Genomic DNA, 23950 nt, shown 5'->3' on the forward strand with positions numbered 1-23950 from the left:
TACAGGTTTAATGAAGAGCTCTGGGTTCACTGCTCGAAATAAGGTGGTTGTGCGCACCCCTCTGAGCCCTGGGTTTTGAAAGTCTTTCTCTTTGGGTGGTTCCTTTTTAAACGCTGGAGGCTCAGGTGCTGAAGACATCTTGACTGATGATTTATTACCTAGAAACAAAATAATACATTTTCCCTTTAAAATTATTTCTTGATAAACCTTTTTTTTAAATTATTATACTCATTTCAAAAATTGCAGCCTAGATATTTACCAAAAGAGACTGTCAATTATCTTATTACTTTGTATAATTCATACCTTGTAAATGGCTCACTATTTTTAATTTCATCTGTTAGAACCAGTGAGGTGGCCAGAAGACTGGAGAACTGTCTGTTGACCTGAGTTAGACTGTATTCTATCATAGGAAGCTAGGATTAAGGGCAGGTGAGGCTAGTGTTTTAACCGCTCTCTTCTCTATTTCCTGCCCTTTTCACACAGCCTCCCCTTCCAATATCCACTCCAGGACAACCAGAAGGACCTGCACCCTGCGCCCTACTGCTCATTATCTTCTATTGTTTCAGCCCTGGGCTGCTTTCTCCTCATCCTCCTCTGCCTTACTCCATTGGCCTACCCAAGCACTCTGTCCCAAGCAGGAAGGATAAGCCTACCAGCAAATCAATGGAAAGGATATGCCCTGCTCCCTACTTAACCTGAATCTTCTTTCTTCTTTTGGCTACTCTAAATCTATCCTATTTGATCCGACTATGTCTTCTGGTTCTCTTGGCTGGAATGTCAAAATTTGGCAATATTTTTCATTTCTGTGTATTAGTAAACAAAAGCTTGTTCTTTTCATTCCTGCCACCTAATGCAGGGCTGAGACTGAGGGGTGGAAGGGAAGAGGTAGACAAAGAAATCTTCCAAAGGCTAACAATAATGACAATATAATACAATTTTCAGGGTAATACTGTAACACACTGTGCAGTGTTATGAAGTAAGAGTCAAAATTCACATGTAAGTGTTCATTGGGGTTTTGTACAAGCATTCTCTGTTAAGTCTTCTACTGTATACACTTTAAATTTAGATGGTGAGAAACCTGGTGTCTATGAAGTCATCTATAGTAGTTAGATGTTCACAGAAAACAGGCATGCTCCCTGAGGAATTCCCTTAAGTACACCTGCGGAAAAAACACTACCAAATGTGCCATTTGAACCAATCTAGCACCCAATAGCCACACTCACTGGTGTTCCAGATCAGCCACTCTGTGGCTCCAGATAGCAGTTTGTTTTTCCAATAATTAGCAAACCCTAAAATTGTTGTAGGAGCACTAATAGGTATAAAAATGGAATCAGAAGGCCATGGTGATAATGAAGATCAACAGTAATGGTAGCTATAACATGCATGGGGAACACAGGAAAGAAAAGCCAGTGTTGAACATTTCTGAGACTTTTGCAAGTGTAGAAAGTGTCTGAAGAATACTTTGTCTTCTGGCAAATGTTCTGCTGAAGTGTTCACCCAATTAAGTAGTATAGAAGAATACTTATTGATCACTATGTAACAAAGTATTTTAAAAAGCCAAGCTCCTAGTTTTCTCTATGAGTTGTAAAAATATTATTTTTAAAGTGTATACAGTAGAAGACTTAACAGAGAATGCTTATAAAACCCCAATGAATGCTTATATGTGAATTTTGACTCTTACTTCATAACACTGTACAGTGTGCAAATTATACTCTGGTATGATGGCTGCGGAACAGCTGTGGAATTCAATAAGAAAAATTTAAAAAATAAAAAAACATACATGATCCAAGTGTGGGAGTGTGCTATGGGCACTGTAACCATCAGTAAGAGGATATTGCATTTTGCTCCTTTCATCTTCCTGTCAATTCTTCTCAGCCATCCATTAATTTCCCATCATCCAGACATGTGTATTAGCTTAGTAATCACAGGAGAGCAAATGAATATTTCTGTAGCACTGGAGGTTGGCTGATTTGCCAATGACAAGTAGTCCAAAATATTACAGGAGAACAAAGCAATCATCAATCTCTGTTTACTTCCTCTGCCAAGTCCACCTTTGGCATGAAGCACATGATGAGGTAATAACCAGGAAGGCATACCTGTTTCATCAGCATTTAAAACCCCATTCAAGCTGTAACCAGCAATTGTTCTCTTAACTTTCTCTTGCATACAAGTTACAAATTTTCTCTACTAGAACTACTGTCTTCCCCACAGGCAACTTCTGAAACAATTCCGCAACATGCTGAGACTTGTTCAGCCAGGCACACTTGCTTCAAACACCTTGCCCAAGGCTGGCAGAAATGCAGCGCTTTTAGCTGCAGAAGTGATGCATTCACATGCCCATTTCTTGCACAGATTCTTGGTACCAAATAATACAGCTACAAAAGGGACCTCCCCTTCACTTCTGCTTTACTCACTGAATCCATTTCTCTCTTCAATCTTGGCTCAATATTTAAAAGATGTGGACATTGTAGGGGAAGTGATGCTAAATCTATTGCTATCTCTCCTTTTCTATGGCAGCAACCTACTGCTTCCACTTTTTTTTCCCCCTTCTAATCTGGTGTTTCACCTTTTCCCTCTTAACCATGACAGTAGGATGGATGATGTCTGCAAACACAGGAGAATTTAAGTAACAAATGCTGGCCACCAGCCACTCACGCAGGTGTCAGTGATGCTTTCTTGTGCTGAAAACTATTTTGACTATGATTGTGGTAAAAAAGAAAATGCAAATCGAAGCAATAATTAAAGAGAAAGCAGTAAAATAGTCAACAGGTATACCTGTAGGAAATGTTAGGCAGGAAATAGTTAACACAGGGCCACGTTGTTAGGGCTGAATCACGTTCTCACAACGCACCACTATTTGACACTGGGACATTACATAACAATACTAGGAAGGCCTGAAAAAGCAAATACAATGCAAAAGTCATTCTAACTGAAGCTGACACAAATAGTATTGTCCTTTTATTAACAGTAAGCAGCTACGTGTAATTAAAACAGTTACTCTATAGAAAATAGATTAATTGCTCATGAGGAAGAAAAAAAGGCAACAGGGCAGATGGGTGCAGAGAATATATATATATACTGCAGAACACAGAATAGCTCCCAGAATAGTTTATCATGTACATTTTGTGTGTGCAACCATGTGCCAGAAATTGAGGATTTATTCCACACCTGATATCCAAAATTAAATATATACACCAGGGTAAGAGGGTAAGTAGGGACATGAAGAGACACACAGAGACAGAGATAATCAACAGAAATTTCACTGCAGGCCTTGAGTAACCCCTATATGAAATGCTTGGGACCATAAGTGTTTTGGATTTCGTTGTATTTGCTTATACAAAATGCAATTTATCTTGGAGATTAGACTCAAGTTTAAATATGAAATTCCTTTATATTTTATATATACCTTATATACATAACCTAGAGGTAACTTTATATTAATTTTGCATTAAACCATCAGAAAGCAAAGGTTTCACTACCTCAGCTACTCATGTGGATAATCTTTGGTTTCTTGCTGTCACTATCATTCTTGACTTTACATACTACCAATAAGCAATCATATTCTTACATTTATTCTCATATAAGCACTTAACAATAAAAAATATGACATCCCATTAATACTGTGAAAAATATGTCCAAGGTAACCAAGTAGCACATTAGCATCACCAAAAAATCTACATCAGCTGCCAAATAATAGTAATAACAAAGAACAGTCATCTGAGAGTCTCTACATATGCTTCCGTGTTTGACTGAAAGGTTACTGTACATTCTGTTTTATTGTTTTTAGATGAGAAGAAACATCAGGAGCAGTTGAGGTACCAGGACTCGGGTCCTCCAGGGATGAAGAGGTATTCTGTTGGGTGACTTTTTTTAATGTTCCCTCTAGAGTCATCTGCCTCATTAACAATAGCTTTTGTCGTAAAAGTCTCTCTTTGATTTTATAAACTGACATGATCTCTTGTTCTGTTATGAATGCACGCTGCTCTAGTCCTTCAATAAGCCCATCACACATTTTCACCATGTCGTCTAGAGGTACTTTTTCTGCAGCGTTACCAACATCATCTCCATCATCACTGTTATCACGGTCACACTGATTCAGAATCATTTTGGCCATTTCACCATCAGCCAATGAATGAACAGCTGGAGCCTTACTATTGACGTTAAAATCTTCTTCCACATCCACTTCTTCAATTAATTTCTCTGTTTTGTGGTCACTGGATGCTTTATCACGACAAAGTTTTAAAAATCTAATGCCATGTCTTTTCTTAAATTTCTGCAACCAGCCTGTTGAATATTCACAGTTCCCTTCAATTTTCAGTTCATCATGATAAATTTTTGCTTGTTTCATGATCAGCATGCCATTAAGAGGCATGTGTTCACTGCGACGCTGACGAATCCACTCTTTCAATACACGATCTAGATCTTCATTTTTAGCTTTATGCAGTGTTTTTCTAGTTTTCATTAACTTTGGTTCATCACTTTCAGCAAAGAACTTCAACAGCTTATCCTTCTGTTTCTTCAGATCATATATGGTGGTCATTCCAACACCATATTCTTCTGTCAAACGTTTCACACTTACACCCTTGTCCAGTTTCTCCAACAGCTTGACTTTTTGTGCTATAGATAAACACAAATGCTTCCTCTTTTTCTTATTACTAGTAGTCACAGGAATATCTGCAGGCCTTTTTGACATTTTCAACAATATCTTTACACCACAGAGTGGACAATAAGCAAAAAAACATACAGTGAATAATTCACATAGGTCTCGACCTCATGTGGAGCATAGCAGGGAACCCGCTGTTGGTGCACCTGGCTGGCACACATGTCATTTTATAACCCTCTGTGGATGTACTTTTGTGGGGAAATCTGTATGTGTGAAAAAGACTTATCACAGCTGACAGGGCTGGGAGGATCATTCTCCCCCTTGGGCATCCTGAATAAACTGTGCATTGTACACTTGAATTTTGACTGCAACCTGTCACATGAGGTCAGGTGTGGAATTTTCCACTTGTGCCATCAGGTTGGTGCTCAAAAAGTTGCACATTTGGAGCTTTTCAGATTTCAGGTTTTCGGATTAGGGATGCTCAACCTGTATTTTAAAATTAAAGGTAGCAGTGATGTTAAATATCAGGAAATCCAACCTATATATGTTTGTAAAAAACAAAACATATGAATTGTGATGACCTAATTCTACTTGTAAGATGTCTCAATATCCTTTATCCTTAGATGCATCAACATTTCCTTTGTAATGACCTAAAGAAAAAAGCAGTCATTGTAATATTTTTATACTACAACCTTGACATACAAGTACACTTTAATAATGTACTATTAATGTTAAAACTCTTTACCAGAACTAAAGAATACTTGGACTGTAAAGGCATAAATGTATTTTACAAGTTATACCACTTCTACCATTGTCCATGATAATTTCTATAAAGTATGAAAGTTTTGGGGCCGGCACTGTGGGGCAGTAGGTTAATCCTCTGCCTGCAGCGCTGGCATCCCATATGGGCAAGGGTTCTAGTCCTAGCTGCTCCTCTTCCCATCCAGCTCTCTGCTATGGCCTGGGAAAGCAGTACAAGATGGCCCAAGTCCTTAGGCCCCTGCACCCACGTGGGAGACTGGGAAGAAGCTCCTGGCGTCTGGCTTTGGATCGGCGCAGCTGCAGCCATTGAGGCCATTTGGGGAGTGAACCAATGGAAGGAAGACCTTTCTCTCTGTCTCTACATCTCACTCTCTGTAACTCTACCTCTCAAATAAATAAATAAGGCCAGCGCAGCAGCTCACTTGGCTAATCCTCTGCCTGCAGCACCGGCATCCTGGGTTCTAGTCCTGGTTGGGGCACCAGGTTGCTCCTCTTCTATCCCAGCTCTCTGCTGTGGCCCGGGAAGGCAGTGGAGGAGGGCACAAGTGCTTGGGCCCTGCACCCGCATGGGAGGCCAGGAGGAAGCACCCGGCTCCTGGCTTCAGATAGGCGCAGTGTGCCAGCCGTAACAGCCACTTGGGGGGTGAACCAACAGAAGGAAGACCTTTCTCTTTGTCTAACTCTGCCTGTCAAAAATAAATAAATAAACCTTTTTTTTTAAAAAAAGTATGAAAGTTTTCCAGTATTTATCATTCTGTTATTAAATGTGGGACAGGACAGCTTCATTGTACTGAAGTTTCTTTTCTTTTGAAGATTTATTTATTTGAAAGGCAGAGTGAGAGAGTGGGGGGGGGGGGGGATCTTCCATGTGCTGGTTCACTCTCCAAATGGCCACAATGGCTAGGGCTGGACTGGCCAGAAGCCAGGAGACAGGAGCTTCATCCAGGTCTTGGGCCATCTTCTGCTGCTTTCCCAGGCACACTAGCTAGGAGCTGGACAGGAAGTGGAGCAGCCAGGATATGAACCAGCAGCCACATGCAATGCCAGTGTTTCAGGCACTGGCTTAACCTGCTGTGCCCTAACACCAGCCCCATAGCTTTTCCTTTTAAAACTGAGTAACAGTCAGTGAAGATGTTACAGTAGTTGTCTCCTAAATTAAAAATCTATTCATACCATCTGTCGAATAAAGAATTTTTAACAACCAGCTATACTTAAATAAAAAACACAGATTACTGGAGCTGGTGCTGTGGTGAAGCTGGTTAAGCTGCTGCTTCTGATGCCAGGCTTCCCATATCAGTGTCAGTTTGACTCCTGGATACTCTGCTTCCAAACCAGCTTCCTATTAATACACTTGGCAAGCCAGCTACTTGGTTTCCAATCCAACTTCCTGCTAATGTGCCTGGGAGGGCAGGGAAAGCTGGCATAAGTGCTTGGGCCTCAGCATCTCTGTGGGACGCCAGGATGGAGTTCTAGCCTCTCGGTTTTGGCCAGGCCCAGCCCTGGCTGTTGTGGCCATTTGGGGAGTGAACCAATGGATTTGCCTCTCTCCCTCTTTCTGTCACTCTGCCATTCAAATAAGTAAATAAATATTTTTTAAGAATTATAGATTACGGAGGTCACAAAGACTCCTAGAAGCCAAGATTGTGTTATATGTGGGGCCAGCGCTGTGGCATGGCAGGTAAAGCTTCCATCTGCACTGCCAGCATCTCATATGGGCACTGGTTTGAGTCCTGGCTGCTCCACTTCTGATCCAGCTCTCTGCTATGGCCTGGGAAAGCAGTTGAAGATGCCCCAAGTCCTTGGGCCCCTGCACTCACATGGGAGACCCAGAAGAAGCTCCTGGCAGTGCCCAGATGCCAGCACTGTAGTTGCTGGCTTTACCTGCTATGCCACAATGATGGCCCCCATGTTCCATCTTTATAAACGGGGTAATACTATCTGCTGCACAGAACAGATGTCTATTAAATGTGTACGTCATCGATGAAAGGATAAAATGTTTAGTAACACTTCGAAAGGATAAAATGTTCAGTAAACAGTAACCACTGTCATCCTCACAACTTAGTGGAACTGCGAGGAGACGTAGGCCCAAAGGCATTGTCTTCACGAGGAGAGTGGGATAACCCAGCTCTCCCAATTTCCAGCCCGCTCCTCTTTCGCCAAGTCACCAAATCTTAGTCCTAAATATATACAAGGAGTTCGCATTGATACGTTACAGGGCTTTTTTTTTTTTTAAAGGGATCCTATATTTGATGTTTTAAATGTAAAGTATATTTTTTTAAAAAAGCATCTTTCTGTCTCTTGAATTTACTGTACCTTACAAAAGGAGAGCAGCTGTGGTCAGCGGCTGTTGCAGCCCATCTGCCAACCTGCCGGCTGGATGGTGTAAGGTGGCGCCCTCCCCAGTGTGTGTCCTACACTGCCCGTTATTAGCGGCTCACTCAAGCCTCCAGAAGAAACTGGTCGCAACTGAGTTCCAGACAGAAAAAGCGAGAATTCTACCACTGAACCACCAATGCAGGACTCTCGGCGCAGAAACAAAAGACTGGGCCGGCTCGTGCAAACTACAAAACCATATCCCCGTAAAATACGCGAGTCTCGTGAGCCGACACCGACCGGACTGCCGGGCGCCTGGAACGTCAGGGTTCCGGAAACGAGCTCTGGAAGGCCCGGGTCGCCAAGGCTGCGGTGCGCCCAGGATTTCCACCGAGCGGCAAAGATGCAGGGCGCCCGAAAGAACGCCGCCGACCCTGCGGCACTTGGGAGCGAGGCCCGCTGGTTGCCCACACCCTCCAAAGCCAGAAGCCGGCGTGCGGCGAGGCGCCCGCTGCCTCCCGCCGCCCACTCACTAGCAACCCCGCCGCTCACCTTCCCCGGGGTTCCCTCCTTTCCGCTCCCGCTAGGGCTCCGCCTCGCCGCTGCCTGCGGGAGAGAGCGGACGAGCGCACTCGGCCGGGCCCTCGCCACAGCGCCCCCTGCAACCTGGAGGCTGCAGCGCAGGGGCGCGAGTGGAGGGGGACCTGCGGCGGTGGCTGCTCCAGGGGAAAGATTTAGGTCTGGTCTCTTCCCACTCCTATTTTAGGAGCAGGGTCACTGTGTATACAGGTAATACTCTGCCATTCTGTCAACACAAGATGTATGAAGCTGTGGCTGAGGCAAAAATGATGTGGATGACAGTTTGTTGGGATTCAAGTTGTATAAAAACAAAATAGAATTTTAGCACAGGCTTATGTAAAGCTTTTTGGTAAATAGATTAAAATTTAAAACTTATTTTATGAAGTCAAGTTAATTTTACATTTAATTTGAGGTTTAAGTTTTCGAGTTCACTGATACCTGGTATACTAGGCAATCTTCTGACAAAATGAGATTCCAAAACTTGTTGGTGGGGGAAACATTTACCCTGCTGGTTAAATTGTCTATGTCCCATATCACAGTACCTTTGTTTGATGCCTGGCTTCGCCTGACTCCAGCTTCCTCCTAATGCAGACGCTGGAAGGCAGCAGTGATGGCTCAAGTAATTGGGTTCCTATCCCAGATATGGGAATCCTGGATTGAGTGCCAAACTTCCCGTTTTGGCTTGGCCCAGTCCTAGCTGTTGCAGGCATTTGGGAAGTAAACCAACAGATGGGAGCTCTGTCTGTCTCTTAAATAAACAAATAAAGCTGTTTGTGCCTAAGCATAGAACAACCACAGGCTGCAAAGCATGACTGTGTTTAATCAACAGATTAAAAAAGATTAAAAAACAGATTTAAAAAAAACTTTTTTTCTTAAGATTCATTTATTTCTTTGAAAGTCAGAGTTATATATACAGAGGATGAGATAGAAAGATCTTCCATCCATTGGTTCAACCCTCAAGTGGCCACAACAGCCAGGGCTTGGCCAGGCTGAAGCCAGGAGCCAGGAGCTTCATCCAGTTCTCTCACGTGGGTGGCATTTGGGCCATCTTCCACTGCTTTCCCCAGGCCATAGCTGGGAGCTGGATGGGAAGTAGAGCAGCTGAGATATGAACTAGCACCCATATGTGATACCAGCCTATCTGCTACACCACAATGCCAGCCCCTCAAACTTTCTTATTCCTTAGGGTTCTCCTCACTAATCTGTAACATGACAAATATCACTACGGAAATAAAAGTACTTTTACTGTTACAATTAACCCAAAGTGATCAGCTGAAAAAATAAATGTCACATAAGAGCATGTAAGAAAAGAACATGAACTGTAAGTGAAGGCAGTGGAAAAAAGCCTTAGAGCCTTGTGAATTTCATGGATATGAATACAATGCAGGTGATATGACTAAACAATAATTTTTTCCATTTTATGATGCTTTCAAGACATTACTTTAAAGATTGGAACCAGTCTGAATGCTTTTATAATCTTCATTTTGAATTAGCATCATCAATATTTAATACTATGTAACAGGCTATTTAATATTTGATGGAATTGCATAAAGCAAAAGTTCATCTGAGTAAAAACACATTCAAATTGAACAAAGATATCTATTTTAATCAAGGATTCCCAAAGTATGCTCTGGGAGCCTTCTCAGAGGATTTCTGATGGCACTGGTGGGCTGGTTTTTGTTTTCAGGCAAGAATTAATTGTTGGTTTACAAGGTAATGTTGTGGTGTAGCAGCTAAAGCCACTGCCTGTGATGCTGGCCTCTCATATGAGTGCTAGTTCATTTCCTGGCTGCTCCACTTCTGATCCAGCTCTCTGCCATGGCCTGGGAGAGCACTGGAAGATGGCCCAAGTCCTTGGGCCCCTGCACCCATGTGGGCAGACCTGGAGGAAGCTCCTGGCTCCTGGCTTCGGATGTGGCCAATTGGGGCATGAACCAGCAGATGGAAGACCTCTCTCTCTCTTTCTCTCTCTTTCTCTCTCTCTGCCTCTCCTCTCTCTGTGTAACTATTTTACATAAATAAGTAAATCCTCAAGAAATTAGTTGGTTTTTAATAATTAAATATAATGCATATTGGTGTTTTGTCAAAGGTTAGTCTTGAAAAATAGTATAAATTCTGGCTTTTTTTCTTAGCAGAAAACCAAACTGAAATAGCTGAATAATTAATGTAATCCAAGGATATCTGACTCCCTTGAACTCTTTTATTAGTTAAACCAAAGAAAAATTAAGCATATGTGATTGCTTGCATAAAAAAGTCCCAATTCTTCCCCCTCCTTGTGACTATACATCCATATCCATGCCTTCTCTCTTTGATTCTAGGGTCAGCCTTGTGCCTTTTTTTTTTTTTTTTTTTTTTTTGGCTAGTATGATATTAACAAATGTCATTCAAACTAGGCTGGAAAATTGCTTGAGCTGATAAAACATGCTCCAGTGAGCCCATAGGAGATGAAAAACACATAGAGCAAAGCCAACTCACCTGCATCCTTCTACCTGAGGCCACCCCAACTGGTCCCTACATGTGACAGGTCCTACTGAGACCAGTCAAGCCTGACTAGATCAGCTGAACTCTGTAGACCTAGGAGCTTAAATGTATGTACTTCTGTTTGCCACACTGAGGTTTGATTGATCGTTGTGCAACACTGTTATGGCAGTAGACAGTCCATACTCCTGGCCTATCCTGGAAATACTACAGAACCAATGAGCATTTACCTTGTAGCTTGAGGAGTAGTCTGCTTTCCAGTGGGGATTGTAAAACGGACAATGTCTTCCTATTACTGAAAGCTGTATAGTCGTCAGCCATAGCAAGAATGTCTGTCCTGTGAAGGAAATTAAATCTGTCAAATGATATGAGACATAAATAAGTAAAAAGCCAAAACAAATTAGAAGATGGAACTGACATTATTGTGGGGAGTCAGATTTATTACTGTTTTTCTTCTATATAATTTTAGCAAAATTTTTATACTTTTCACATCATCACTTCATATTTAATTCTATTACATTTCAAAATTTTAGAAATATGATTTATTTTATATTAATTTTTTGTGGTCTCCTAATTTAAAATTCCATAAAAAGGAGAGTAAATGAAAATATTTTTATTTCAACTGTTCTTCTGCAAAAAAAAATAAATAAATAAAGCTCATTATAGGGGCCAGCGCTGTGGTGCAGCGGGTTAACGCCCTAGCCTGAAGCGCCGGCATCCCATATGGGCGCCGGTTCGAGACCCGGCCGCTCCACTTCTGATCCAGCTCTCTGCTATGGCCTGGGAAAGCAGTAGAGGATGGCCCAAGTCCTTGGGCCCCTGCACCCACATGAGAGATCCAGAAGAAGCTCCTGGCTCCTAGCTTCAGATCAGTGCAGCTCCAGCTGTTGCAGCCATCTGGGGAACTGAACCATCAGATGGAAGACCTCTCTCTCTGCCTCTCCTCTCTCTTTGTAACTCTGACTTTCCAATAAATAAATAAATCTTTTTTTAAAAAAGTTCACTATCAATGCAGTTAGTTTAGCAAGAAACAATTTTAATGCATCCAATGTACATATGCTATGCTGGGCACCAGGAATTCAAAGATGATTAAGACAGTCTGACACATGAAAAAATGTTCAGGATCACTAGCAAGCAGGGAAATGCAAATCAAAACCACAATGAGCTTTCACCTCACCCCTGTTAGAATGTCTCACATAAAGAAATCAACTAACAACAGATGCTGGCAAGGATGTGGGGAAATAGGAACACTAACCCACTGTTGGAGGGAATGCAAACTGGTAAAGCCACCATGGAAGTCAGTTTGGAGATCGCTCAGAAACCAGAATATAACCCTACCATACAACCCAGCCATCCCACTCCTTGGAATTTACCTAAAGGAAATTAAATTGGCAAATAAAAGAGCTGTCTGCACCTCAATGTTTATTGCAGCTCAATTCGCAATAGCTAAGACATGGAATCAACCTAAATGCCCATCAACAGAAGACTGGATAAAGAAATTATGGGATATGTATTCTATAGAATACTATACAGCAGTAAAAACACTCAGCACTCAGGCTCTCTGCTGAGCTGCCGGCCTGGCCTGCCAGGTGCATTCTCTCCATTTAACCATGTAACCTTGCCCTCTCCAATCTGAATGACTGGGCACTCTCTCCTAGAATCTGTCCCATCCTTCTGATGGATGCCCTACCCCAATAAACCTTGCTACCTTGCTTACCACCTAAAAGAAAAAAAAAAAAAGGAATGTCAGAATGAGGTGAGGGGATGAAAACCAGGATCAGCGTGTCTTAAAAATCAAGGGAGTGAAGATGGTTAAGACAAATAATACACCAGCTTCTTTGCCACCAAACTCCTCTCCAAACCATTGTCCTCCTTCTAAGATACAAGTCTAATCATGTTATTCTCCTGCTTAATATTTCTTCATGGGACACGCTTTCTTGCCCCTGCCCTTGGCTTTACTTCTGCTTATCCTCATTAAGGCCTTCAGGGAGGCATCACAGCCACAGCTTGGCCCTTGCTGGTGTGTAGCTTTTCTCAGAGACTCCTGGAGAAGAACTGGAGCTGTGCAGGAAAAAGATTCTCCTTCTGGGAAACTTCTATGTATAATGCTGAGAAACAGATGCAATTTTATGAAAGCATTTGCAGGACAATTCTGAGCTCCTGCAAAAATTGTGTACATAGAACCAGCGAACCTATACAAAAACTCTTGTATCTATCAGGAGTTCATAGGCAAGGAGGTCATTTCTTTTTTTGGTTAAGCTGGAAGGAAGAGATTTCTGTATCAGTTCATGAATACAAAAGAAATGCTGTATGCAAAAGAATTGCTGCAACTATGTTCTTGTGAGGAAGAGATGCCTTCCCCCAATGATGGCTAATTAGATGAGATGGCCAGAGTGGAAAAAACAGATGGGCTTGGTGCTAAGTGTATATGATTCCCAAAGACTTAAAAGGAGCTTACTGATATCATACTTACTTATTTTGTGTCTCTTCTCCATTAGAACATGAAGTCCATGGAGGCATTTGAAAGCTCCATGGAGCTCCCTGTAAGCGCTACCCATGAAGGCTCCATGTTTTGCTCACAGCTGTATTCCCTGATGCATTGAAAAAGTCCAGTAATATATATGGAGGAATGTCGAGAAGACCGTGGGGATGTTAAGGAGGTGCCATGGTGAATCAAGGCCCACCAATGCACTAAACTAGGTCCATGGACCCTGCTATAGTTTGAGCATTCCCTTTAAAAACATTCCCTTTAATTGCCACTGTAACACTCTTGAGAGGTGGACCTCTAAGAGGTTACTGGGTCTTGACGACTCCCCATTCGATGGATTAATGTTCTTACTGTGAGAGTGGATTCATTATAGCAAGAGTGAGCTCCTGATAAAAAGAATGTTCCAGTCATTTTTCCTTTGTCTTGCACATGCTCACTTACCTCCCTGCCGTGTGATGATACAGATGTGGTCCCTTGATCTTGGATTTCCCAACTGCCAGAACCACAGCCAAGTAAACTTCTGCTATTTATAATTTACTAAGACTATAAAAATATATAATTTTAAAAAAATAGAATTTACTTAGCTGCAAAAAAATGGGCAAAGGTAAAATCTGAGGAACCCTTTTCCCAGGATGGGACTGGGAGTGAGATATCCTCAATGAAGGGTGAGTGGAGGGAGGTGTTGCTGTAGCCTCTGCCAGATCCTCATCAACTCTGTAACTTCTTTGCACAGCACCCAGAGCTACAGAAACAATTTTCTAGGTACTGAGACACAGATCTTTCACTTCTGTGAAAACTTGCTACAACCACTGAATGAAAACCCAATCAAATCTCCAAGTGCATCCTTCCTTTCATACTTCCACCCTTGTCTGTACCCACTTCCCAGAAAACAGGGATCCTAGTGGGCCCTTCTGAGATATACAGGGGCTCATATGAGGCTTTGTAGCAGGCCCGTTGTAACTAGCTGCAGTTCTGAAGCATGCAGGGAGAAGCAATCTAAGTCTTTGAAATGCCGGCATCAATGTTCAAGTATCTTTTTTCACTTGGATACTAGAGAGTCATGGGAACATTTAGGTTGTATTAGAAACTGCTGTTCACTATTTAATGCCTATGAAATAAAACTACTGAAATGTAGATATAAAACACAGTGCATTACCAAATCTATAGTCACTTAGGAGACCTAAGAGCCTAGCAGAGGAGCTCACACTATTGCTTAGCATTTCTGAAGACTTGTCAATTGGTCAGTCAACCCTTAGCATCACCTTACCTCAGGAGTTCTCAAACTTGAGAGCACTTCAGAATCACCTAGGAGACCTCGTTAAGATGCAGATTACAAGGTCCCATCCCCAGACCCTCTGATTCTGCCTGAGTTGGGGCTTGAGGACTTCCATCTTCCTCAACTTCTTGGGTGTTGCTCTTCCTTGAACTACATTTGGGGAACCAATAGCCTACATAATATGGCAGTTCCTTTCCTTTTTCATTGGTCAGTTAAGACATAATTGCTTTTTATCATATGCTTCTAATTGGAGGAGAGAGCTATGTGATATTTTAACTCAATTTAAGAAAATCTTCTGAGGGCTGACACTGTAGCTTAGTAGGCTAAGCCTCAGTCTGAGGTGCTGGCATCCCATATGGGCGCTGGTTGGAGTCCTGGCTGCTCCACTTCCAATCAAGCTCCTTACTAATGGCCCGGGAAAGCATCAGAAGATAGCCCAAGTGCTTGGGCCCCTGCATCTATGTGGGAGACTCTGAAGAAGCCCCTGGCTCCTGGTTTTGGATCAGCCCAGCTTCGGCCATTGGGGCCATTTGGGGACTGAATTGACAGATGGAAGACCCTTTCTCTCTGTCTCACCTTCTCTCGCTCTGTAACTCTGCTCCTCAAATAGTTACATATATGTAAATATATATTTATATATATATAATATATAAAGCCCAATTGAGAAACATTCTAATACATGACCAGTACTTCTAAAAAGTGCTGATGTCATCAAAAACAAAAGTTTGAAAAATCATAGTTCAGAGGAACCTAAGACAACTTGACAACTAAACACATGCGTACAGAAAAAGTTAAGACAAAAACTAAGGAAATTTGATTAAGTATGGACTTTCATTAATAATATATAAATACTAGTTCATTAATTGTGACAAATGTATCACACTGATGCATAATATAACTAATGGGGGGGCGGTGCTGTGGCATAGTAGGTAAAGTACCCACCTGCAGTGCCGGTATCCCATATGGCTGACAGTTCAAGTCCCGCTGTTCCACTTCTGATCCAGCTCTCTGCTATGGCCTGGAAAAGGCAGAGGAAGATAGCCTAAGTGCTTGGGCCCTTGTACCCGCATGGGAGACCTGGCAGAGGCTCCTGGTTCCTGCCTTTGGATTGGCACAGCTCTGGTTGTTGTGGCTATTTAGGGAGTGAACCAGCAGGTGGAACACCTTTAGTTCGTCTCTCCCTCTCTCTGTCTGTAACTCTCCCTCTCAAATAAATATTAAAAAGAAAATCTTCCAAGGATTTAATTCCTGATCCAATGTAGTCACTAGCAAAATGGACAAAGCAACCATTTCAGATGGCTGGGGTATGAATAAAACTGGTGCTGATAATACAACTGGTATTTATGGATTGTGATCAGTGCTAGACAATTGAGTGGAACAATTTTATTCATATACAATGATATTTCTCCTGAGATGATGTTCCCAAGATTCACCAAAAAATAGAGATTTTGGGAAGATTAGAGACTCTACCCTAATATTTTAAAAGATTTGTTTATTTGAGAGGTGGAGTGACAGAGGGATAGAGGGAGAGGGTGAAAAGGAGAGGCAGAAAGAGATATAAGGAAAGAGGGAAAAAGGGATATAGAAGGACAGAGATAGAGATCAAGATGAAGATCTTCCATTTGCTGGTTCACTACCCAAATGGTGACAACAGCTGGGGTTGGGCCAAGCCAAAGTCAGGAGCCTGGAACCAGGAACTCCCCAATGGGTGGCAGGGACTCATGTGCTTGAGCCATCATCCATTGTTTTCCTGTACCATTATCAGGGAGCTGAACTGGAAGCGGGGTTAGTTGGGACTCAAACCAACCTTCCAATACGGGATGTGGCGATCCCAGGTGGTGGTTTAACCCAGTGTGCCACAACGGCCACCCCATATTCCATTCATTTTTAACTCATCATTTTAGGGCACAATACAAATAACTGCTACTTAGATGCATAAAATAGAATGAAGTCTTTTATTGTAATAGTCTGAAAAGGTGTTTCATAATGCTTCAAACTGAAGTCTCAAGTTCAAACAGAAGGATTTTCTTCTCTTCTCTTTTATCTAATTTTATCTTTCTTCCTGCTATACCCTCCTGCTCTTTCTTTCATTTGAAAACACGTGGGGTTTCCTCAAGTCATTGGAGGTTGTTATATAGCAGAGGACAGCAAGGCAGGCCTACTTGTAGATCAGTTGGTGTTTCTGTTCACAGCAAAGCTGTGAATGTGTCAAATAAATAACGGTAACCTGACAACAAGATAAGTGATTTTCTTAATTAATTATAGTAGTTGTTGAAAATACACAGTGAAAAGACTGAAATCTCTAGAACAGGAGAGTCTTCCATGTCCCAGGACTACCGGACTTTCTAATTTGAGCAAGATGCCCACTCCACTTCTGTTTCTGATTGCTGAACCTCTGCCACTCACCTCAGAGAGTTTCCCTTCTCTCAGTAATCTTGGCTCTTCCTGTTCTGGTTATATTGGTGGTTCTCTGATATCTCCAAAGTTTTTCTTTTTCTTTTTGTTTTGGTACTCAGCTTTCTGTTTTGGTTCTCAGCTAGAGCACTGAATGGTACAAATTAACCTGCCATAGCCACTAGAAGGAGTCCCCCCTCATTCCCTGTGAGCCTATCTCTGACTCGAGCCAATTCCTTGTTTCAAGGAGCAGAACACTTTCACTTGCTTTGGATTGACCAAAAACTCTTTAATTCTGGTGACAGAGTGGTGTAAACACCATTATCTCCTCTTGTCTGAGACCATCCCTTCTCTAGGGAATCTTCATAAGAATACTAAACAAATAGGAAAATAAATCTGCCCTTGCATTCCAGAGTCAATGGATATATTCCAAAAATCCTTTAGTCTCCTCATCTGCTCTGAGTGTGCCTGTCCAGCAGGAGTGAGGAGCACTAGTGACTCAATACTCACTAAAAACTCTTGTCATGTTACAATATGATCATTTGTGTAGCCTGGATGTGCTTCTGTCTTCTACTGAACTGAGTTCCTTACGGAACCTTTATTGGCTTCGTATTCTTCAACTACCTCTTCTTTTGACCATAACTTTGTTAAATTTCTTCTAGAGAATAAAGATAATTCAGTCATTTCTCTAGCACAGTTGTTTACAATTGGCTTCTTACTATTAATAATTTAGAATTTTAATCACTTTCTAATAGTGAAAATTTTTGTTACGTCATTCTGCTAATTGCACATTATTGATTTGGAGAAAACCTTCATTATATTCTCTAGTTCGGGAGAATTCTCCACAGACTGAAATCTACCTCAGTATATTTCAAACATTGTTTCAAGTCCCTGAAACTCACATCCTTTAGGTGCTGGCTGCCACTGGACATGTTCTCACTACAATGAAATCTTGATCTCTGGACCTTTGATTGGGATGTTGGGTGAGGCAGCATAGTGGGAGCTATCCCTACACCAGAATACCTAGCAATAACATATTCCTAAACATGAATTAATGTGAGTCACACAAACTACCACAGGAGGGCAAGAGCAATAATGGAGAAACTGGAGTTAAAAGAGACAGCTGTCTCAATTACGTTTAAATGTTTGCAAATTTTTGTTTGTAGAAACATGTTACTATGAGACCACACTACTAGGGCCCTTCCAAGGCCTTGGAGTTTCATTATCTTCAGCATAAATTTACTTTGCGTTTAAATATTATTAATGATCCCTTCCCCCTAAAGTTAGTTAGCTAATTTAGAATGTGGGCTCTGGAAGAATTATAGACTAAGAAAGTAGAGCTCAGTCTTTGCCCTTAATATAAATTCACACACATGATCTTGGAGAGATTCAGTACTATATCAAACTACCCTAACAGTCTCATTGCAGTAGGACTTGCTGAGGGGAGGGATAAGACAGCAACAGTTAGTTTTCAAATTTCTTCTCTCTCTTTCCAAGCCTTCATTCCACTAACTCTGCATTGGCTTGCTAGGGCTGCCATAAGAGAATAACACAGACTGGCTGGCTTAAACAACAGAAATTGTCATATAGTTCTGAAGATCCAAGATCAAAGTCTCAGCAGGATTCGTATTCTCTGAGGCCTCTCTCCTTGGCTGATAGATGGCTACACACTGGCTGTGTTCCCATAGGTCAACCCTCTGTGCACATACACCTCTGGTATCTATCTCTCTGTCATAATTTCTTCTTCATGTAATGATATAAGTCCGACGGCATCAGTACCTACCTGAATGGTTTCTTTTTAACCTAATCACCCCTTTGTAGACAAAGGCCTTATTTCCAAATACAGCCATATTCTCAAGTATTGAGATCTGGTGCATCAACTTGGAATGTTAGGAGAGAAACAATTCAGCCCACAATAACATTGCTCCTAAGTTTCTGTCTCCAGGTTCTCAGAGGACAAACATGGTGAGGGTCTTCTGAAACGCATTTTCCCTACAGAGGTGGGAATAAATAAAACTTTGCCTCCCTCCACTCTCTAATCTCCCTCCTTCTAAACCCAGTTGAACAGTCTTGAATCCTGATTTCTCTGAAGTGCCTGCTGCTTTTACTTCTACTAACTTTTCCTATATTCTAAAGATGCTGAATGCTTTCCATGATTCAAAGAAGTGCTGACTCAGGGTGCCATGGTCTCTATGTACAACCTCATGCAGTCTGTGTGTGAGCTTAATTGTGTTCATTATATTACAAGGAAGAAAAAATAAGCATAGTTGCACAACAACCCAGACAGCTATTTTATATCCACACTTACAGAAACCCTCTGCGAGCAACATGCAGAGTAGAATAATCCAGACTTGAAGCCCTGAACACACTATCATTAGAGCTGCAGAAAAGAATGTTAAGGTTCATTTTACTCTAGCTTATAAAAAAATTTAGTCAAGTACTGGAGGAAGAATTTGACCCATTTATTTTATCATCTGTTGTGTATTAATATTTCTACTCATCTGTGCCATTGGAATAAAGAACACCCTGAAGAAATAATACTCCTACTTTTGATTTTGAAAGATTTATTTATTTTTTTACTTGAGAGTCAGAGTTACATAGAGAGAGGAGAGGCAGAGAGAAAGAGAGAGGTTTTCCATCCAATGGTTCACTCCCCAATTGGCCACAACGGCCGGAACTGCGCTGATCCAAAGCCAGGAGTCAGGAGCTTCTTCTGGGTCTCCCACGTGGGCCATCTTCACTTCTTTCCCAGGCCATAGCAGAGAGCTGGATCAGAAGTGTAACAGCCGGGACTAGAACCAGCGCCCATAGGGGATGCCGGCGCTTCAGGCCAGGGCGTTAACACACTGCGCCACATCGCCAGCCCCAATACTCCTACTTTTAACATGTTCCAATCACCTTTCATATGGGAATCTCAAATTGCCTCAGCAACTATTACTTACACTTTGCACTTCGCCTTTCCACTTTAAACTAACATTCATCAAATACCTATTTTGTGTCAGATACTATTACACGTACTTTCATGTTATTGCCAGATAATCAAGGGTAACAATTCCTGAAGATATAACGAAGTCATAATTACAATTAGTCTCTTCCAACCACACTGCAGTGAGGAATTTTTACTTATGCATTTATTTATATTTTATATTATCAATCTCTAGGTTATGTTTATAAGAACTTGCATGGATTTTCTATAAGAAACAGGGTTTTATTCTCTATTTTGTTTATGTCTCTACCTAAAGTCTGAGACACAAGTGTAGTAGTGTTGCACTTTATATACAGGAAGCATATCAGTTGGCTCTAAATGTTTTTTGACACTACACATTCATTTTCTTAAGAGCCACACAGTGCTGACTAGTAAAAATAGGGCCTTTCATTTGTTGACTCATCAACAGCAAAAACTAATTAGGGCCAGAGGCACCTGATTCATCAACTTTGTGCTCTGTCAAACCCTGAAATGTGTGAGACAGTAGTGGCTAAACTGCTGTGAGGTAACACGTGAGTCCTGTTTTTTTTTTTTTTTTTTTTTTTTTTGACAGGCAGAGTGGATAGTGAGAGAGAGAGAGAGAAAGGTCTTCCTTTTGCCATTGGTTCACCCTCCAATGGCCACCGCGGCCGGCGCACTGCGCTGATCCGATGGCAGGAGCCAGGTACTTATCCTGGTCTCCCATGCGGGTGCAGGGCCCAAGGACTTGGGCCATCCTCCACTGCACTCCCAGGCCACAGCAGAGAGCTGGCCTGGAAGAGGGGCAACCGGGACAGAATCCGGCGCCCCGACCAGGACTAGAACCCGGTGTGCCGGCGCTGCAGGCGGAGGATTAGCTTAGTGAGCCGTGGCGCCGGCCAACACGTGAGTCCTTTTTTAGGAAAAATTAGATCTCAAACATTTCTTGAACATGGAAATTGCTCAGAAAACATCTGATGCTTTCAGTTCAGCTACTCAAAGTGCAAATCTTTTCAATTACTAACTATTGGGAGAAGGCTTGATGTCTGGCTGGACTCCACAACCTGTGGCTCTGCTACTCTGACAGCCGGCTGTGCTGGGAGATGAGTCACTTAATGTCACTGGGCTGAACTACGAGTAAAATTAAGAAGACAAAGCTCACATTTTTATTTCAAGAGGTTGAAAACTCACTTTAGATAGAGAAAAGGTGCTAAAATGTGACCGTCCTATGCCCTTCAGATAATTCTATACCTACGGAGTATTTTTCTTCAGTCCTTTCCTATGTCAGTCAGAAGATGCATGAACCTTTATGGCACCAGAAGAGACAGAAGCTCAAGGCAAGAATCCTTCAAATCATTCTAACCAGAACACAAAACCTCAGAAGCACTTGTCATTCAACAGGCTTGTTGTCACAAATGTCAACTATCATTAAGCAATGCTTATTGTGTTTCTGGAGTTACTCTAGATGCTACAAATATCCGACACACTTCTGCTATGAAATAACTGCTGTTAAATTAGAAATATGTATTTCTCATGTGGAAGTACATTAAGTTTCCCAATTATATTAAAACGCAGTTGCTCTGCAATGTGGTGGCAGATCCTCCCATAACTGTTTAGCTTCCAGGAACGACAGGTAGCACTGCCTTGCTTTTTTTCAAATCTATGCATACTTCTCTTATTTATTGTGCCATGTTTTGTCAGGAAATCTCACAATCTAAGATTAGAGTAGCTATGAAAGATACCAAGTGGGATATATTCCTGATATGCAGGGATGGTTCAATATATGCAAATCAATAAATGTGACACATTATATCAGGTTGAAGAATAAAAGCCATATTATTATCTCAATAGATGCAGAGAAAGCATTTGGTAAAATACAACATCCTTCCATGATAAAAACCTTAAGCAAATGGGGTATAGAAGGAACATTCCTCAACATGATCAAGGCAATTTATGACAAACACATAGCATCAAACTGAATGGAGAAAAGTTGGAAGCATTTCCAGTAAGATTCAGAATCAGACAAGGAGCTCACTTTCACCATTCAGTATAGTCCTGGAAGTTTCAGCCAGAGCCAGTAGGCAACAAAAATAAATCAAAGGGATACAAATTAAAGGTGGGAGTCAAATTATCACTGTTTGCAGATGACATGATTCTGTATACAGGGAACCAAAAGACTCCACTAAGGGACTACTGGAACTCAAGAGAGTTTGGTAAAATTGCAGAATATAAAATTAACACACAAAAATTAATATTCTTTGTATACACAGACATGCCATGTCTGAGAAAGAACTTGTAAAATCAGTTCCATTCACAATGGCTACAAAAAATTTAAATGCCTTGGAATAAATTTAACTGAGGAGGTCAAAGATACCTACAATGAAAATCACAAAACATTAAAGAAATAGAAGACACAAAGAAATGGAAAAATAGTCCATGTTAGTGGATTTGAAGAATTAATATCATCAACATGTCCATACTACTGAAGGCAACTTACAGATTCAATGAGATCCCAGTCAAAATTCCAATGACGTTCTTCACAGATCTAGAAAAAATGATGCTAAAATTCATACAGGAACACAAGAGACCCTGAATAGCTAAGGAAATCTTATACAACAAAAATTAAGCCAGAGGCATCACAATACAGGTTTTAAGACATATTGCAGGGCAGTTATAATCAAAACAGCCTGGTACTGGCCCAAAAATAGACAGGTAGAACAACAGAACAGTATAGAAACTCTGGAAATCAATCCATGCATCTACAACCCACTAATCTTTGATAAAGGAGTTAAAATCAATCCCTAGAGAAAGGACAGTCTCTTTTACAAATGATGCTGGAAAAATTGGATCTCTGTATGCAGAAGTATGAAACAAGACTCATATCTTACACCTTACACAAAATTGGATCAAGGATCTAAGTCTATGATCTGATACCATCAAATTACTAGAGAATAACATTGGGGAAACTATGCAAGACTTTGGCATAGGCAAAGACTTCTTGGAAAACACCCAAGAAACACAGACAATCAAAGCTAAAATAGACAAATGGGATTATATCAAGCTAAGAAGCTTCAGCACTGCAAAGGAAACATGTAGCAAAGTAAAGAGGCAACCAACACAATGGGAGAAAACATTTGTAAACTATGCAACTGATAAAGGCTAATATCCGGAATCCATAAAGAGCTCAAGAAACTCAACAACAACAAAGCAAACAATCCAGTTAAGAAATGGGCAAAGGACTTAAACAGACATTTTTCAGAAGAGGAAGAGGAAATCCAAATGGCCAACAGACACATGAAAAAATGCTCAGGATCACTAGCCTTCAGGGAAATGCAAATCAAAACCACAGTGAGGTTTCAGCTCACCCCAGTTAGAATGGTTTTCGTACAAAAATCAACAAACAATAAATGCTGGCAAGGACGTAGGGAAAAGGTACCCTAATCCACTCTTCGTGGGAATGTAAACTGGTAAAACCACTGTGGAAGACAGTATGGAGATACCACAGAAATCTGAATATAGCCCTACCATAGGACCCAGCCATCTCACTCCTGGGAATTTACCCAAGGGAAATGAAATTAAATGTATTCGAAAGATCTATCTGTAACCCATGTTTACTACAGTTCAATTCATAATAGCTAAGATATGGAATCAACCCAGATGTCTTTCCACTGAACATTGGATAAAAAAATTATGGCATATGTATACCATGGAATACTACACAGTGGTAAAAAGAAAATGAAATCCTGTCGTTTGCAACAAATGGATGTAACTTGAAACCATTATACTTCGTGAAATAATCCAGTTCCAAAAAGACAAATACTATATGTTTTCCCTGATCTGTGGTAACTAATAGAGTACCCAAAAAATCTAATGTATAGGAGCAGACATTTTGAGATTCAATGATTGTTTATAGCCCTTGTTTCTTTTTTTTAACTTTTATTTAATGAATATAAATTTCCAAAGTACAGCTTATGGATTACAATGGCTTCCCCCCTGCATAACTTCCCTTCCACCTGCAACCCTCCCCTTTCCTGCTCCCTCTCCCCTTCTATTCACATCAAGATTCATTTTCAATTCTCTTTTTAAGTCCAGACTGCTCCACTTCCTTTTTTT

General features: G+C 41.2%; 1 protein-coding gene across 10 annotated transcripts in view; it reads right to left on the bottom strand.

Annotated features, from left to right (window-relative positions):
* Window positions 1-22383, bottom strand: part of SMIM8 (small integral membrane protein 8) — a 29221-nt gene extending 6838 nt beyond the window's left edge. For 2 of the 10 annotated variants that reach the window (XM_070073805.1, XM_051854495.2), the window contains exons 1-2: window positions 8231-8319; window positions 4-158 (exon numbers count right to left, since the gene is read on the bottom strand). In XM_070073805.1, coding sequence (XP_069929906.1) covers window positions 4-138 — 135 coding nt within the window. In that variant the 5' untranslated portion in view covers window positions 139-158; window positions 8231-8319. Of the gene's footprint in view, window positions 1-3; window positions 159-2775; window positions 2895-3479; window positions 5090-5184; window positions 5254-7678; window positions 7943-7978; window positions 8208-8230; window positions 8320-10965; window positions 11073-15441; window positions 15518-22334 lie in introns of those variants that run through there. The other 8 variants (XR_011388628.1, XR_011388627.1, XR_011388629.1 and 5 more) reach the window with 8 other exon arrangements.
* Between the last annotated feature and the right edge of the window lie 1567 nt (window positions 22384-23950).

This window comes from Oryctolagus cuniculus, chromosome 5, assembly GCF_964237555.1.
Source record: "Oryctolagus cuniculus chromosome 5, mOryCun1.1, whole genome shotgun sequence".
Lineage (NCBI taxonomy): Eukaryota > Metazoa > Chordata > Mammalia > Lagomorpha > Leporidae > Oryctolagus > Oryctolagus cuniculus.